The following is a 16333-nucleotide window of genomic DNA, read 5'->3' as shown; positions in this document are numbered from 1 at the left end:
TGAAGGGCAGCTGAAGAAACTTGGGATGTTTAGGTTGGAGAAAAGTCGACCTGAGGGAAGATATGATTTGTTGTTTAGACATTTCAGTCCTGTCCAACTCTTCATGCCTTGTTTAGGGTTTTCTTAGCAAAGACACTGGAGTGGTTTGCCGTTTCCATCTCCAGATCATTTTACAGATGAGGAAACCAAGGCAGAGTGAAGCCTTGCCCAGGATCACACAGCTAGTAAGTGTCTGAAGCCAGATTTGAACTCAGGAAGATGAGTCTTTTAGGGGCAGCTAGGTGGCCCAGGGGATAGAGCACAGGGCCTAGAATCAGTAAAACCTGAGTTCGCATCAAGACTCAGACACTAGCTAATTGAGTGGCTCTGGGCAAGTCACTTAACATCTCAGCCTCAGTTTCCTATTATGTAAAGCTGGGTTCATAATAGCATCTTCCCTACAGGATGTTGTGAGGATAAAATGAGATAATGTTTATAAAGCAATTTGCAAACCTCAAAGCACTCTATGGATGCTAGCTATTATGACCGCTGAACTCTTCAAATTATAAGATTCTGGAATTAGAACCTAAGACTCTGGCTTCATTAACATGAAATTCCTACCTCTGATACATAATACCTGCATGACCTTGAGCAAATGGCTTAACATGCTGGATCTCAATTTCCTCAGTCGTAGGATAAGTGGATTAAATTAGACAGCCTCTGGGCTGTCTACTCAGACCTAGTGAACTAAGAAATATGCTCAATGGGCCCGTTGGCTCTAAATCTCTCAAAGCCCACTGGGGCCATGAACCCAAGAAACTGATTTCCCCTCATGCCCACTGCATGGCTACAAGTCCCATTCCCCACTGATGAGTCTTCTAAGAGCAGAAGGGAGGCCCTATCTCTCCCTACCACCCACGCACTGCTAAGAAGAAAACATTAGCAGTGATTCTTCCCCTAACCAAGGCATCATAAATCGCCCCCATCAGAAACTGTTGTACAGGTTTCGACTGGAGTTTAGTTGAGTGTCTCTGGGGAGGGAGAGTTCTAAAATGTTAATTGCACTATTGAGTTTGGAGTAGAAACAATGGAAGTTAATTATAGATACTTTTTTTTTGCTGGGATCATTCAAAAGGGGGCCCTGGAAAGCTGTAACCTCCCAGGCAACACTCCTTCCTTTCTTTTCTCCAACCCATAGTTTTAATTGTTACTAGAGTGTAGGCGGTTTCCATGATTTAAAAAAATAATAAATTTACCATTAATAATTCCCCCAGGGAGGGAATTAATGGCATTTTGCCTGCTCTTGGATTGGTGGCTTAGCATAAGGTTGTTTTTCAGGTTGCAAGCGTGGATTCTTGGAAATGTGCATTGCAGACCCTGTGACTGCCCTCCCTCCTGTAGTAAAGAGCTCTGGGAGCCAGGGAGTCAGAACACCTGGTTTTCAGTCCTGGTTCTGTCACTGGCTAACTGAGTGATTTGACACAAGTCATTTCCCCCCTCTTGGCCTCAGTTTCTCCACCTGTCCAATGAGAGGATTGGAATGGATTATTTCTAAGGTTCCTTCATGGTCCCTCCTAGTTCCAACATTCTGAGGTCAAAGCTCTCTGGAAGCTCTGACATTCTCTGTTCTAAGGTCTCCTCCCAGCTCAGACATTCTGAACTCCAAGATACCTCTCAGCTCAGACATTTGGTATTTTTTCAACCTCGACAATTTATACACCAAACCTTTCTGACATTGTGTTTTAAGGGCCCTTCTAGCACTAACATCTATATTCTAAAGCCCTGGTCACTCTCCTGCATTGTGTTCTAAGCTTACATTTAGCTCTGACATTCTATAATTTTAGCCTGCTCAGACACAATCCTTTCTCCCTCTTCAGATACCAGGACTATGGCAATGTTCAAACTTGCCAAACCCTCTGCCAGGCCTGGCATCTTCTCTCATCCTTCAGGGCCCCTTTATTTACCAAGTGTCCTTTAAGGGTAGGAAGCTAGAATCTTAGAGAAATATCCCCAAGGTCCCAAAACCTCAGGAAGCTGCAGATGGAGGAAAGCCAACCTCTGCCCAGGCACTCAATGAGCTGCCAAAGTTCCCAACCACTGGAGTTGGTTCCCTGAGAAAGCATGGAGGAATCCAGATATTCTTGGAAGCTCATTCTATGCTCAGTGACAGCCACTGGCTTTTGAGATGAGAGCATTGGCTACCATGCAAGACTGTCTCTGACAACCACATTTCAACCTTAATTTTCCATGTATTTATGGCCAACTTCCCAATAATAACTGCCATTTTCAAGGGCAGGGATCTTTTCTTTTGTACCTTTGTATGAGAATCCCAGAGCTGGAGAAGCCCTTAGAAGCTTTCTGCTCCAACCCATATCTCAACAAAAATCCTGTCTCTAACATCCCAAATGAGGGGTCATTCAGAAATACTGAAAGACCTTCAGTAAAAGGGAAATCATTCTTTCCATGTCCAGTTCATGATTCATTTGGACAGCTCTCATTGGTAGGAAGCAGTTCCTGACATCAAGCCTAAATCTATCTCTCTGTAATTCTCCCCATTGTAAGACTAATCCCTCCACCACATGCCATCCCTTCAAATACCTGAAGACAGCTATCAAATACCCCCATAGTCTTCTCTCCAGGCTAACCATCCCCAGTGTCTCCAGCCAATCCTCATCTAGCACAACTTGGAAGCCCTTCACCATCTCGGATGTCCTCCTTGGCGCTCAGCTTATCAGTGTCTGGCCTAAAGGTGGTCCCATAATGCCTCGAACATAATTGGTGATTAGTAAGTGTGGTTCCATAGTGATTTCCCTTCAGAGGCAGTGCTCCACAAGAAGGTAAGCTTCCTGAAGGCAAGAATTCTTTCATTTTCAACTTTGCGTCTCAGTGCCTGGCATGATGAATGTACATAATGAATGCTTGTTGGATTTCATTGAAGCAATTCTAGAATTAAATTGAATTGTGGACTTGGTGTCCAAAAGATGTGGGTCCAAATCTCATTCAGACACTATCTCAGGGGCAGCTAGATGGCTCAGTGGATAGAGCACCAGCCCTGAAGTCAGGAAGACCTGAGTTCAAATCTGGCCTCAGACTAAACACTTGACACTTACCAGCTGTGTGACCCTGGGCAAGTCACTTAACCCCAATTGCCTAAAAAAGAAAAAAAAACAGACACTATCTCAGTAAGTAACCTTGGCCAAGTCATCTTGGCAATCTTAGCACATCATTGTCACTTTTCTGGGCCTCCATATTACTATTTGTAAAATGAAGGTTGGACTCCAATGCCCTGAAGGTCCATTCTAGTGCTAAATCTATGATTCCGTAAATTTTATTAGATAGTTAAGGGACCCAAAGCTAGTATCTATTAATCAGCTGTGGGGAATCTCTTTTTTTCTCCTATGACAATCCTTCTTGTATCGTATTACCCATACACAACTATTTGTTGAGCAACTATTGTATACTTGCCCTCTGATAAGCAAAGTAGAGGATACTAGAGAATGCTGAGGGAATAAGCATTTATATAGCCCCTACTAGGCTAAGTGCTTTACCAACATTATTTCATTTGAGCCTCACAACAACCCTGCCAGGTAGGTGCTATTATTATCTTCATTTTACAGTTGAGGAAATTGAGGCAGACAGAGGTTAAATGACCTACAGCTGAGCCTGGATTTGAGCTCAAGTCTTCTCGACTTCAGGCTAAGCACTCTATCCACTTCACCACCAAACTGCCAACGTACCTGCCTTCAAGCTTATAACAAAGCTTTGAAGACAAATTAATTCAAGAAATATTATTTAGGTGTCTACTCTATGCCAGTTACTGTGCCAGGCACCAATGATACGAGACAGATATGGAAGCTTTCCTGCCCACTGGGAGCTTACATTCCACCGGAAGACAAGATTTAGACACGTGAAATGGGACACAATGGCCATGTTCAATTTCATGACCAAAGACCATTGGCTGAAAGTGCTCTTAACCTAATCTTCTTCCCCCTCTCTTCTCCCAGAGCTGTCAAGTTCTCAGCTAAACTGATGGGGCAGGCCATGGCAAAAAGAGTCAAAGCCACCATCCTCTATGCCACTGAGACAGGCAAATCCCAGGCCTATGCAAAAACCTTATGTGAAATCTTCAAACATGCCTTCGATGCCAAGGTGAGTGTGACCCAGCACCTCCTGCCAAGCTCTGGGTAACAGGACAGGTTCCCTAACTGCAAAGATACCCCTCTTGGTTCTGGTCCGATCTAGCCTTGTGGTTCAGATTTGTGATTGGAAAAGAATGAGACTCTCAAAGGCCACTTAACAGCTAACAAAAAGGAGTAGTATGCAAGAGATAGTCAGCAAAATGTAGTCAATCAATCAACATTTATTAAATGCCTACGATGAGCCAAGCACTGTGCTAAGCATGAGGAAACAAAAAGAGGCAAAAGACGAGTCCCTGTCCTCAAGGAGCTCAGCATTTACAGCACTGATGATGGGCACAGCTGTCCTGCCCCCATATTTGTCCTGGTGCTGCAGGTGAAAGCACGTTTCAGGTCTGAGGAAGGAGACCCTGACTCCTCAGGATCAGACTTTTGTGCTCAGACAATTGGGAAGGCATGTCAGTGGTTCAAGTCTTAATCCCTCAGATCAAAGAAGCCTCAAACATGATTTCAATAGCTTTTTAGGCAAAACTAGACTAGCCTGGCTAGGGGTAGCTTTTGTTCCTACAATAGGCAGCCACCCGGGTGGTGCAGTGGATAGAGAGCTGTGCCTGGAGTCAAGGAAGACCTGAGTTCAGATACAGCCTCAGACGCTAGCCACATGACACTAGACAAGTCATTTCACCTCTGCCTGCCTCAGTTTCCTCACCTATAAAATGGGGGTGATAATAATAGCACCTACTTCACAGAGTTGTCACAAGGATCAAATGATAAAACATAGATAAAGTGCTATAAAAAACACCAGCTATGATCACTACTGTTAGATTACTCCTCTAAAAGTACTAAGGATGAATAAAGGGCCTGGGGAACCACCAAGATACACCACAATGAATAGCATTCTGGACTTGCAGTCGGGAACCGGCCCCAGGTTCAAATGTCATCTCTGACACTTATTAGTTATAGGGGCAAATCACTCTATAAGTCTCAATGTCCTCGACTGCTGTAATAAATAGAGATAAGAATATTTATCATCCTTACCTCAGAGTATTGTGAGGCTCAAATGAGACATTGTTTCTAAAGCGCTTTGCAAACTGTGAGATCAGTTACTATATAATAAGAAGAAGAATAGTATTTATGGAGCACCTACTGTATACCAGACACTGTGTTATGCACTTTAGAAATATCTCATTTGATCCTCACAATGACCTAAGGTAAGTGCTATTATCCCCATTTTACAGATGAGGAAGCTGAGGCAAACAGAAATTGTGACTTGCCTAGGATCCCAAATAGGAAATAGCTGAAGCTGATTTTGAATTCAGGTCTTCCTCACTCTACGCCCAGCACTCTATCTACTCCACCACCTAGCAGGCTCATATATTTAACAGCATTTAGTGGACTTCTTCATCTCATTCACATGAGACAATATCTATAAAGAGCTTAGCATAGTGCCTGGAACATAGTAGGCACTTAATAAATGCTTATTCCCTTCTCCCTTAATTCTTTTGCTGCTCTTATTGGACCAACCCATGATTTTATTGGCAGACAGAACTCTCAGTTAGGAAATTCTCCCCACCAATGCATACTTTAGGAAGCTTATAGAGCTGTCTAGGATACTACAAAGCTATGTGACTTGCTCAGTCAAATAACCCAGTCAGAAGAAGGACTTGAACCCAGTTCTTCCTGGCTTCAAGGAAGGAAAGAATTATATTTATACAAATATAATCTCATTTGATCCTCACAACAACACTGGGGAGGTAGGTGCTGTTATTATCCCCATTTTATGGATAAAGAAACTGAGGCATGGAGCTGTTAAGTGACTTGTCCAAGGTCACATAGCTAGGAAACATCTAAAGCAAGATTCAAGCTTGGACCTTCCTGACTCCAAATCCCACTTTATCCATTGTGCTTCCTTGAAGTTGTTCTTCCTGCATTCTCGAAGGACTTATTGTAATGACCTGTTATAGAAACAGTATGTAGCCCTGATTTTTAGCTGCTAAAATTGACATTGCCTCTCAGTATCGTACTTATCAGTGTAAATATTTCTCCCTCTTCCAGTATCGTGGAAGCTTCTGGATGGCAGAGATTGCATCATTTTGATCTCTGTGTCCCTAACCCCTATATACTATTTTGTACTTCGGAGGGATGAATCATTGCTTCCCGAGGTCAGGTGGTCAGCTTTCAGTTTCAATAACCAATCACTGGGGCAACTAGGTGGCGCGGTGGATAGAGCACCAGCCCTGGAGTCAGGAGGACCTGAATTCAAATCCAGCCTCAAACACATGACGTGTACTAGCTGTGTGACCCTGGATGAGTCACTTAACCCCAACAGCCTCACCAAAAAGCAAAAACAAACAGAAAAACAACCAATCACCTAAAAGTGAGATCTGCTGGCCTATGATCCATGGGCCTGGCTTCTCCCATGCTGCAGAGACAAGGGCACCTGGCAAACATCTTCCTCCCTCTCTCTTCTGTCCTCCTCTATCCTTTCCTTTCTTATTCTTACTGTCTCCATCTCCCACTGCTCCTCTCTTTCTTCTTTTATAGGTCATGTCCATGGAAGAATATGATATTGTACACCTAGAACATGAGACACTGGTCTTGGTGGTAACTAGCACCTTTGGCAATGGAGACCCTCCAGAGAATGGCGAGGTAGGTTGAGCACCCATCACCCATCCAAGAGTGTGTAGCCAGTGTTGGGGAAAGAGTGAAGGAGAAGTGCTCCCAGACCATTCCACCCCGGATCCTACCAGAGCCTCAGAAAGCCATCGCCATCACCATCAGCCATCACCACACACTGATGGGCTGATTCAGACTCCTCCACCTGGCCAGTCCTCACTGATACCCTTACAATCTGTAATTTGTCTTCATTCATTTACTTGCTTCATTCACTGGTGTTTGTATCCATCCATTTATTTATTTAACAAGCACTTGTTAAGTGTTCCCTGTGTGCCAGGCATGGGCTAGGCTCTTTAGGCACAAAGACAAAAGTGAACCAGCCCCTCAAGGAGCTTATAGTCAACTGTGGGGAAGCAATATGAACTCGGATAAGCAAGCACAGAATTTCTTCTGCGTACAAGTTGTACCCTCCCCCCCCACACTTCTTCAGTTTAATTTACATTGTCAATACTTTCTCCATCACTTTCTTAAGTCTAAATCATCAATAAAACAATAAATCAAAACTTAATGTGTAGCATTTGCTACGTGGCACAGTGGGCAGATCATTGGGCATGGAGTCAGGAAGATTCATCTTCCAGGGTTCAAATATGACCTCAGACACTTACTAGCTGTGTGACCCTGAGCAAGTCATTTAACCCTGTCTGCTTCAGTTTCCTCATCTGTAAAATGAGCTGGAGAAGGAAATGGCAAACCACTCTACTATCTTTACCAAGAAAACCCCAAATGGGGTCAAAAAGAATCAGACATGACTGAAAAATGACTAAACAATGACAAAATGCTCACAGTGGAAATTTAACACTCAGCTCTCCAAGTTGGCTCCAGCACACTCCTGGATGTAAGCTCCTTAAAGGCAGAGCATTTTTTTCAAGTTTGATTTTGTATCCCCAATGCCTAGCATCAGCCTTTGCATCCAGCAAGTGCTTAATAAAGATGTGAATTGAGTTACAGAAAGGCCTTTTGGTAAAGGGTTACATCCCCTGAGTTAGCAGAAGTAAGGTCACAGAGGGTGTAGTGGAGAGAGCTCTAGACTGGAAGGTAGTCAACACTCAGGTTCAAATCCTACCTGTGGACTTACTAGCTTTATGACTCTGGGCAAATCTGGTTCCTCATCTGTAAAATGGGCACAAAAATATCTCAGCCCCTACTTCCCAGGGTTATGATGAGGTTCAAGTGATATAAGAGGACCATAGACTTAGAGCTAGACAGACCCTCAGAGGTGGTTTAGCCCAATCTCCTTATTTTACAAATGAAGAAACTGAGACCCATTGAGGATATATGTTTTCAGTTGTTTCTGTCGGGTTCAACTCTTTATGATCCCATTTGGGGGTTTTCTTGGCAAAGTTACTGGAGTGGTACTCCAGCTCATTTTACAGATGAGGAAACTGAGGCAAACAGCGTTAAGTGAGTTTGCCCAGGGTCAAACAGCTAGTAAGTGTCTGAGGCCAGATTTTAATTTATCTGTTCCAAGCTCAGTGCTCTATGCACGATGGCGCCACCTAGCCGCCCTACTACTCTATTACCACTACCGTTATTGTTAGTGGATAAATGTTGCCCCTCAGCTGGCAGCCATCTCTGAGCCACACCATAGCCAAATGGATGCTCAGATGGATGCCTGTCTACACCTGGCTCTGAGGACCCAGCTCCCAGGAAGCCACAAAGTCTGTCGTTTCATAGCTGAAATCTGCCTGCCTGGATTATATGGCATCCATGCCTGACCTTGGGCTGGATTCCATGGTGTCCCAGCTAACCTTTCTCTTGTCTGTCTTGCTCTCCAGAAATTTGGCTGTGCTTTGATGGAGATGAGGCACCCCAACTCCATGCAGGAGGAAAGGAAGTAAGTGGATTACATCTTCACTTCTCTCCCATCCCACCGAGAACCTGGTCCTGACCCTGGGTACCCGACCATTATGTGGCTGGTCCCTGGGGTTGAGTTGTGGGCTCCAAGTGGAGAATGGGACCCCAAGTCATGGAAAGAATTCCACTGACTAAAACTGATGGATGTCTATAGCCCATGAAAGTTAACATCACGTGCTTCTAAACCTGAAATTTAAACAAGTTGCTTAATAATAATGACTTCACATTTATATAGCACCTTAAGGTTTGCAAGATCATTATTATCCTCATTTTACAGATAAAAAAAAACTGAAACTGAAAGGGCTTAAGTGATTTGTCCATATTCATACAGTTAGTAGGTGTCTAAGGTGGGATTCATACCTAAGTCTTCTTGACTCCAAGTCTGGTGTTCTAGCACCTAACTGCCTCGGTTTCCTGATTTGTCAAACAAAAATAATAATCCTTGTGCTTCCTATGATATAGAGCTAATGTGAGGGGTCTGATGAAAAAATAAATTCAAAGGTGATTAGAATATTTTAAATCATTATAGCGATTTCAGGTATCTTTATTGGTACTTTTTTCCCCTTTTGAATATATATTCAAATTAAGAGGAGTCAAATGAGATTCTTTTCCTTCTCTTATCCCCAAGGGGCTGTTTCCTAAACTTATTTTTTCAGTAGGTTGGGACAGTTTTACCTTGTACCTGAATCTGGGGTGATGGTCTTTCACTCTTTGGGAAACGCAAGCTGGTCTCCCTCCTGGCACCCAATCCCTTGCTTTGGCATCCAAGCCCTGGGGAGCAGGCAATGGGCGCAGACTTAGAGATTAAATGACTGTGTGACCATGGAGCAGTCATTTCATTCTCTGAGCCCCAGTTTCTTCATCTCTCAAATGAGAAGATAATTCATGCCTCACCCACATCATTCAACCTGTAGATTTATATCTGCAAAGGACCTCAGAGGCTACACAGCCTAGCCCCCTCATTTTACAGATGAAAGTGAAAGGATTTGCCCAAAGACACACAGGTAGTAAGTAGCCAGGGCAGGATTCTAACCCAAGTCCTCTGACTACGCAAGGGCATTGTAAGGAATGTATCTTGCAAACGTGAGTGCTATAGAAATGTGAATGGTAGCCATTTATTATGTACTTCCTGTCTTTCCTGGAAGCTGCCTTCTCCCACGTAGGGAAGGCTTTGCCCAGACTGCTGATCTCATGACGGGTTCCCCCTGACCACCCTCTCCAGGGAGAGATGGGGCTCTATTGGTTCTCCTCTCTAGGTCCCAGGAACCCTTGCGTTTCTTTCCCCGTAAAGGGCCACCGCCTCTCTCTGACCAAACAGAAGTGTGTAACCTGGCTGCTGTCCGGGACAGTCAGAACAGGTAGACTGTGTGTCTGCTGAGCTCCCAAGCTAACTACCAAAGCTATGGCTCCCCTTTGGTCCTTCCACACTCTGTATGATCTCATGGGAAGAGTGCAGAGCTGGGATTGGGCCACCAACTTGCTGTGTGACCTTGAGCCACTTGCTTAACCAATCTGAGCCTCAGTCTTATCCATCAGATGGGGAAGATCACGCCTGCCTTTGCCTACCTCCTGAGGTTGCTATGAAGATGGGATGAGATCATGGCTCGAGAAGCATGGGGGAGAGGGAGGGGAGTTTTAAAATGTTATAAAAATCCAGGGAATTATTTTTATTCCCATGGCCAGCTGCCCTGCGCTAACAATGCGGCTACCTCTCTGATCGGCTTGCATGAAAGCGGCGGCCTGTTTGGTGATGTGACTCAATTTGAGGCATCTATTTCGGGACAATAAATACACATCCATATATTTAGCACTTTCCTGATGCTAGAGAGAAAACTTTGAAGGCCACCCAATTCAGAAATGCTGCTGCCAGGGTGTACAAGCTTCCGGTTTTGCTCTCAGGATTGTTTGTCTTTCCATTTCCATTTTTGTTTGTTTGTTTGTTTGTTTGTTTGTTTGGGGGTTGTTGGTTTGGGTCTGGGTTGGAGGTTTTGTCTTTGTCTGAGGACAGAAGTCATCACTTCTTAAGGGGAAATTTGACTTTGGTTAGGTCATGAGTTCCCTACTGATGGCTGAGATCACAAGGGTGCTGGGTGGCTCTCCTGCTAACCTTGGGGGGAAAAAAAACAACTCTCCTCCCATTGGCTGCAGTGAGAGAGTCATGAGGCCCCGAAATTAGAAAGCGTTAGTCCCCCAGCAGCTCTGTGCTCAGGTCAGACCACATTTGAAACATTGTGTTCAGCTCTGGGTAATCAGCTCATAGAGGGAGGGCTGGCATGGATATCCTGAGTCATCTCATACCCCCCCCTTCATTTTACAAATGAGGAAACTGAGGCCCAGAGGGGTTAAGTGACTTTCTCATGGTCACACAAGTAGTAAGAGGGAGAGTGAATGATAAACTGGGGGATGTCTGAAAGAAGCCAATCCAAATGGGGAGGGATCTCAAGTTCATGGCATATGAAAATTGAATGAAAGAATCAGGGATGTTTTGCCTGGAAAAGAGAAGCCTCAGGAGAGACATGACATCTGTCTTCTAGTGTTTGAAGGGCTGTTGAGTTAAGGAGTCTGCCTGTCAACCCCCTCTCCCCCTCACTCCTGTGCCCCAAGTCTCCAGGAAGACTCAGCAGGGAAATATCCTACCTTAGTTTAAATCTTGCCTCAGGTACTTACTGGCTGTGTGACCCTGGGCAATACTACACCTCTCTGGGCTTTGCTTCCCTCATGTGTAAAATGACAGAGATGTACTCAATGGGCTCTCAGGTTTCCTTCCAACTCTGAGTCTAGGGCCTATGATTTAGGGACGTTGATATATCAGGGGTGATGGTAGGGTTCATGGCCAACTAAGTCCATGGCAGAATGCACTGTAAGTGGGGCTGTCCATTGGAAAGCATTCAGAGGAAAGATATTCCACTGAGAGAATAGTATCAGCTTCCCTGGGAAGAAAAGAAGCCCGGATTGGGCAGGTAGGGGAACCCAACAAACCGAGCTAACAAGCCTCCCAGAGAGATTCTTGGGCTATGCCAACAGCCACTGGAAGGCCAGCAAGAAGCTACTCCCTCCTTCCCTTTGCCCCAGCGGGCAGCTGTGCAGGGAGCCTGATGAAGAGCCAGTGACAGTGCTGTTACCTTCTGCCAAACTGGCTCCAGGCCTGCCCTGGGGGCCCCTGCAGGTGCTGGACTCAGCCTCACAGATGCCAAATCTGTTCTCTCCATTAGCTTCCCCCCTACTCAGCTGCATCTTCTCCTCCTCCTCCCCACAGCCCCCACCAAAAGTCAGTGTGTACTCAAAGGGATGCAAACTTATGTTAATATTAGTGTAAATAAAATGTAATTAGGATGGTAATGCTGTAAAAAAAAATTAATCACATGATAAACTCCAAAGTCAAATGTAATTTTTTAAAAAATGATCTGCCATTCTGGATTATCTGGGCCCTCTCTTCTCCATCTTTTCTCTATTATCCATTCCTTTCTCTTCTCCATCTCACCTCTATTCTTCATCTTTCCTCTCTTTTCCATCTCTTCATTCCATCTGTCCTCTCCTCTCATCTCCATCCCTCCTTCTTTTCCATCTTTCCCTTCCCCTACATTTCTCTTCTCTTCATCTCCCCTCTACTTTGCATCTCTTCTCTCCTCCCTCTCTCTTCCCTCTTCTCCATCTCACCTCTCCTTTCCAACTTCTCTCTATCTTTTCTTTCTTCTCTCCATCCTTCTTTTCCATCTTTCCTTTCCCCTTCATTCCCCTTCTCTTTTCCATCTCTTCTATCCATCTATTCTTTATTCCCTCCCTTTTCTCATTTTCCATCTCTCCTCTCCCCTCTCCTTCTGTCTCTCCTCTTTTCTCTTTTCTCCATCTCCAACCTCTACTCCTTTCCAATTCTATCATATGACATGTCCTCTCACCTCCTTCCCTCTCTGCCCTTGCTTTCTCTCCCTCTGGTGGATAGTTGACGGTCGCCTATTACAATGTGGGTAAAGACTAAGGCGGGCTGGACACAAAAGGGAGTGTTGCCTATGAACAGTGAAAAAGCAGGTCTGGGAAGTGTAATCAGATATCAGAGCAGGCTTGAGGCAAAAAAAGATCAAAGGTTCCCAGGGGCCTGGAGACTGGGTGAAACTTGAACTTGCTCCCAGCACTCACTTGTCCCCATTGCTTTCTGCAGGAGTTACAAGGTCCGTTTCAATAGCGTCTCCTCATACTCTGATGCCCGGAAATCTTCAAGCGATGGGCCTGACATGAGAGACAACTTTGAAAGCGCCGGGCCCCTGGCCAATGTGAGGTAAGCCTGGGGCACTGGGGGCTTTGGGGGAGCTGAGAACCATGGACAGCAACTAAAACAATGAGTCCAAGTTTGTGGAGATTTCGGGGCTCCTTCCACTGCCACGTCCTTGCTTTTCAGTTCCTCCCCAAAACATCCAGCATGCTCATGCCTAGGGGTCTATGGAAGCCCTCTACCTAGGTTCGCCCTCCTAGCTGACCACGAGGGGTAATGTCTTCTCATAGGAGCCAGCTGCTCCTTAGTGATAGGCCTCTTCACACATCTGCTTTCTTTAGTTTATTGTGGATTTGTTCGCATCATTTAGTCGTGTCTGACTCTGTGTGACCCCCTTTGGGGTTTTCTTAGCAGAGATACTAGAGCGGTTTGCTATTTCCTTTTTCCAGCTCATTTTACAGATGAGGAAAGTGACTTGCTCAGGGTCACGTGGCTAGTCAGTGTCTGAAGCTGGATTTAAACTCGGGAAGATGAGTTTTCCTGATTCCAAGCCCATTGCACCACCTAGCTGCTAGGGGACCACTTATGGCTGGGGCATGGAGGAAAGCTTCATGGGAGAGACGGTACCTGGGGTGGGCCCCAAAGGCTTCTAAAAGGCATACTGTCCCCTCCCTAGTCCTTAGATCTTAATCTGAAAGACTAAGCATTACTGAAGCCCTCAACCTCAGTTTCCACATCTGTAAATGGTGGTGGGAGGGGAGAAGCAACACTCTCCACATTACATGCCTTCCATGATTGTTGTAAGCGTCAAAAAGAAAATGCATTTAAAGCACTTTGTAATAAAAGCAAGACGTACATAATAGAAATTCATCATTTCATTTACAATTTCCTTTTTCTGTTCTGCTTCATAGAGGGAAATACTCATTTCATTTGATGTTTGGGCTCAAATTTTTTTTTAAAAATTAAAGCACTTTGTAAAACACTATGGAAAAGTGAGCTATGGTTGGTGTTTGTGAATGGCTTCCCAAACAACGTCCCCCTAATCACTGACTTCTCCTATCCTGATCCTTAATATGCCAGGTACGACGTTAGGAGCTGGGAAAACAGGGACACAAAAGGAATCTCCTTGTAACTTTGTCTTGTCCTGCTGGCAGATTCTCAGTGTTTGGCCTTGGATCGAGGGCATACCCCCACTTCTGTGCCTTTGGCCATGCAGTGGACACCCTCCTAGAAGAACTTGGAGGGGAACGCATCCTAAAGATGAGGGAAGGGGATGAACTCTGTGGTCAGGAAGAAGCCTTCAGAACCTGGGCCAAGAAGGTCTTCAAGGTAACTGGTTTCCTTGCCTTGGGAAGGGGACTTTGGAAGAATTTGGATCAAGAGCAGTTCTAATATAGTCCACCATCATCTAAGAGATCCATGGATAGATTTCAGGGGAGGTGGGTTTGTGAATTTGGGTGGGAAGGGGTATTAAGATTTTGATAACTATCTTGATTTAAGTGGTTTCCCTTGTACCCCAATGTATTTTATTTTATACATTTAAAAACATGATTCTGAGAAGGAGGCTATAGGCTTCACCAGATTGCCAGACACCAGAATTATACAAAAATGGTTCAGAATTCCTGGTTTAGAAGAATGTCTAACCCATATCAATCCTTGTTGTTGTTACACCTACTATGTGCCAGGCATTGTACTAAACACTTTTATAAATGGTATCTCATTTGATTCTCACAAAAATCCTGCAGATCAGGTACTGTAAGCGTCCCCATTTTACAAGTAAGGAAACTGAGGCAGAAGTTAAGTGACCTCTCCAGGTTCCCACAGCTAGTAAATGTCTGAATCTGGATTTGAACTCAGGCCTTCCTGACTCCAGATCCAGTGCCCTGCACACTGCATCACCAGCTGCCAGTGACTTCCTCCTTTATAATCCAGGTGTTTTTCCATATGGAATCACAGAATTTTAGAGCTAGATAAGTCCAACCCCTTTGCTCTATTTCTTTTAATTTTCTTTGTAACTGTGAATTTAACTTCCACCAAACACCAACCTTACAGTCCACAAAGGAGAGGAGGGGAAAGAGGATTGTATAAGAAACTGCAGGCTTCTGAGGTGCACATTCTGGCTTTCTTGGACATATATCTATACGTGTGTGTGTGTGTGTGTGTGTGTGTGTGTGTGTGTGTGTGTGTGTGAGAGAGAGAGAGAGAGAGAGAGAGAGAGAGAGAGAGAGACAGAGAGAGAGAGAGAGAGAGAGAGAGAGAGAGAGAGAGAGAGAGAGAGATTATAAGCTTCTTGAGGGTAGGGGATGTCTTTTGCCTCTTTTGTACTCCAGTGCTTAGCACAGTGCCTAGCACATAGTAGGAGCTTTATAAATGCTTTTTTTTTTTTTTTTTTTTTTTGCATTAGATTGTAAGCTTCAAGGGCAGGGACTGTCTTTTGCCTCTTTTTTGTACTCCAGTGCTTAGCACAGTCCCTGGCACATAGTAGGTACTTAACAAATACTGACGGATTGATTGACTCAGAGAAAGTCACTTACCCTTTCAATGCTCTAGGCAATTGTCCAACTAAAAGTGGGAAGAAGCCAACTTGTGTTGACATGGAGCATTCCTCCACCCCAGAGTTCCCTATACCAATAAGTTCTTAAGTCCAGTCTTATTCCACATTTAAATGAAATGGAATAGTATGATTCAACTAACACTGACAAGTATGAAGAATACAGAAAAATCTGGAATGATCTTTGTGAAATAATGCAAAAAGGGGGGAAACCAGCATGAGATGAGTGGGGTGCACACCAGCTTTCACCACTTAAAAGACAAAGTTAATGAGAAGTAGCATGTTATAGTGGAAAGGGTACAGATTTGGTGTTGGGGGATATGGACTCCAATTCTGCCTTTGATGTTTGCTGTCTCTGTGACCCTGGGCAAGTCACTTCACAGCTCTCTGCCTCAGTGTCCTCATCTGTAAAATGAGGATAATATCTTAAGAGACTACCTGACAAAACTCTTTTGAGGCTCAAACAGGGAAGGCACCTTGGAATAAGGTGAGGCAGCTGCCCTTGGAGTCAGAGGATCTCTGACTGCCAGTTATTTTACCACTCTCTGCCTCAGTTTCCTCCTATGTAAAATGAGAAGGTTGTACTGGATGACCTCTAAAGCCCCTTTTAACTCTAGATCTGTGATCCATGACCTGAGTTTGAATCCCAACTGGGCCAATTACCTGGCACCTGTGTGACCTTGAGCAAGTAACTTAGCCTCTACCAGTTTTTTTCGTCTGTAAAATGAGTGTATTGAACTAGCTTCCAGCTCTAAATCTATGATGCTAGCTAGTAAAAAAAAAAATTAACAGAATAAAGATGATTGTATCTAAGATCTTTTGTTAAAGAATCCTCATGGGGATGAAGGGGAAAGGGGAGCTACTTAAAATTGTCCTAGTGTAGAATACATTGAAATTGAGGTCAGTATAAGTAGTTACTCAATAAGCATC

The 16333-nt window shown here is 44.4% G+C and overlaps 1 protein-coding gene across 1 annotated transcript in view; it reads left to right on the top strand.

Annotated features, from left to right (window-relative positions):
- NOS1 (nitric oxide synthase 1) overlaps nucleotides 1–16333 on the top strand; it is a 140355-nt gene that overhangs the window by 94708 nt on the left and 29314 nt on the right. The window contains 5 exon segments of the mRNA XM_021007998.2: nucleotides 3984–4128; nucleotides 6660–6764; nucleotides 8567–8625; nucleotides 12802–12918; nucleotides 14007–14181. Of these exon segments, the coding sequence (XP_020863657.1) occupies nucleotides 3984–4128; nucleotides 6660–6764; nucleotides 8567–8625; nucleotides 12802–12918; nucleotides 14007–14181 (601 nt within the window).

The sequence above is a fragment of the Phascolarctos cinereus genome, unplaced genomic scaffold (assembly GCF_003287225.1).
Source record: "Phascolarctos cinereus isolate Bilbo 61053 unplaced genomic scaffold, phaCin_HiC Scaffold_4;HRSCAF=312, whole genome shotgun sequence".
NCBI lineage: Eukaryota > Metazoa > Chordata > Mammalia > Diprotodontia > Phascolarctidae > Phascolarctos > Phascolarctos cinereus.
Note: the sequence above shows the minus strand (reverse complement) of the source record. Positions and strands in the feature narration are given on the sequence as shown.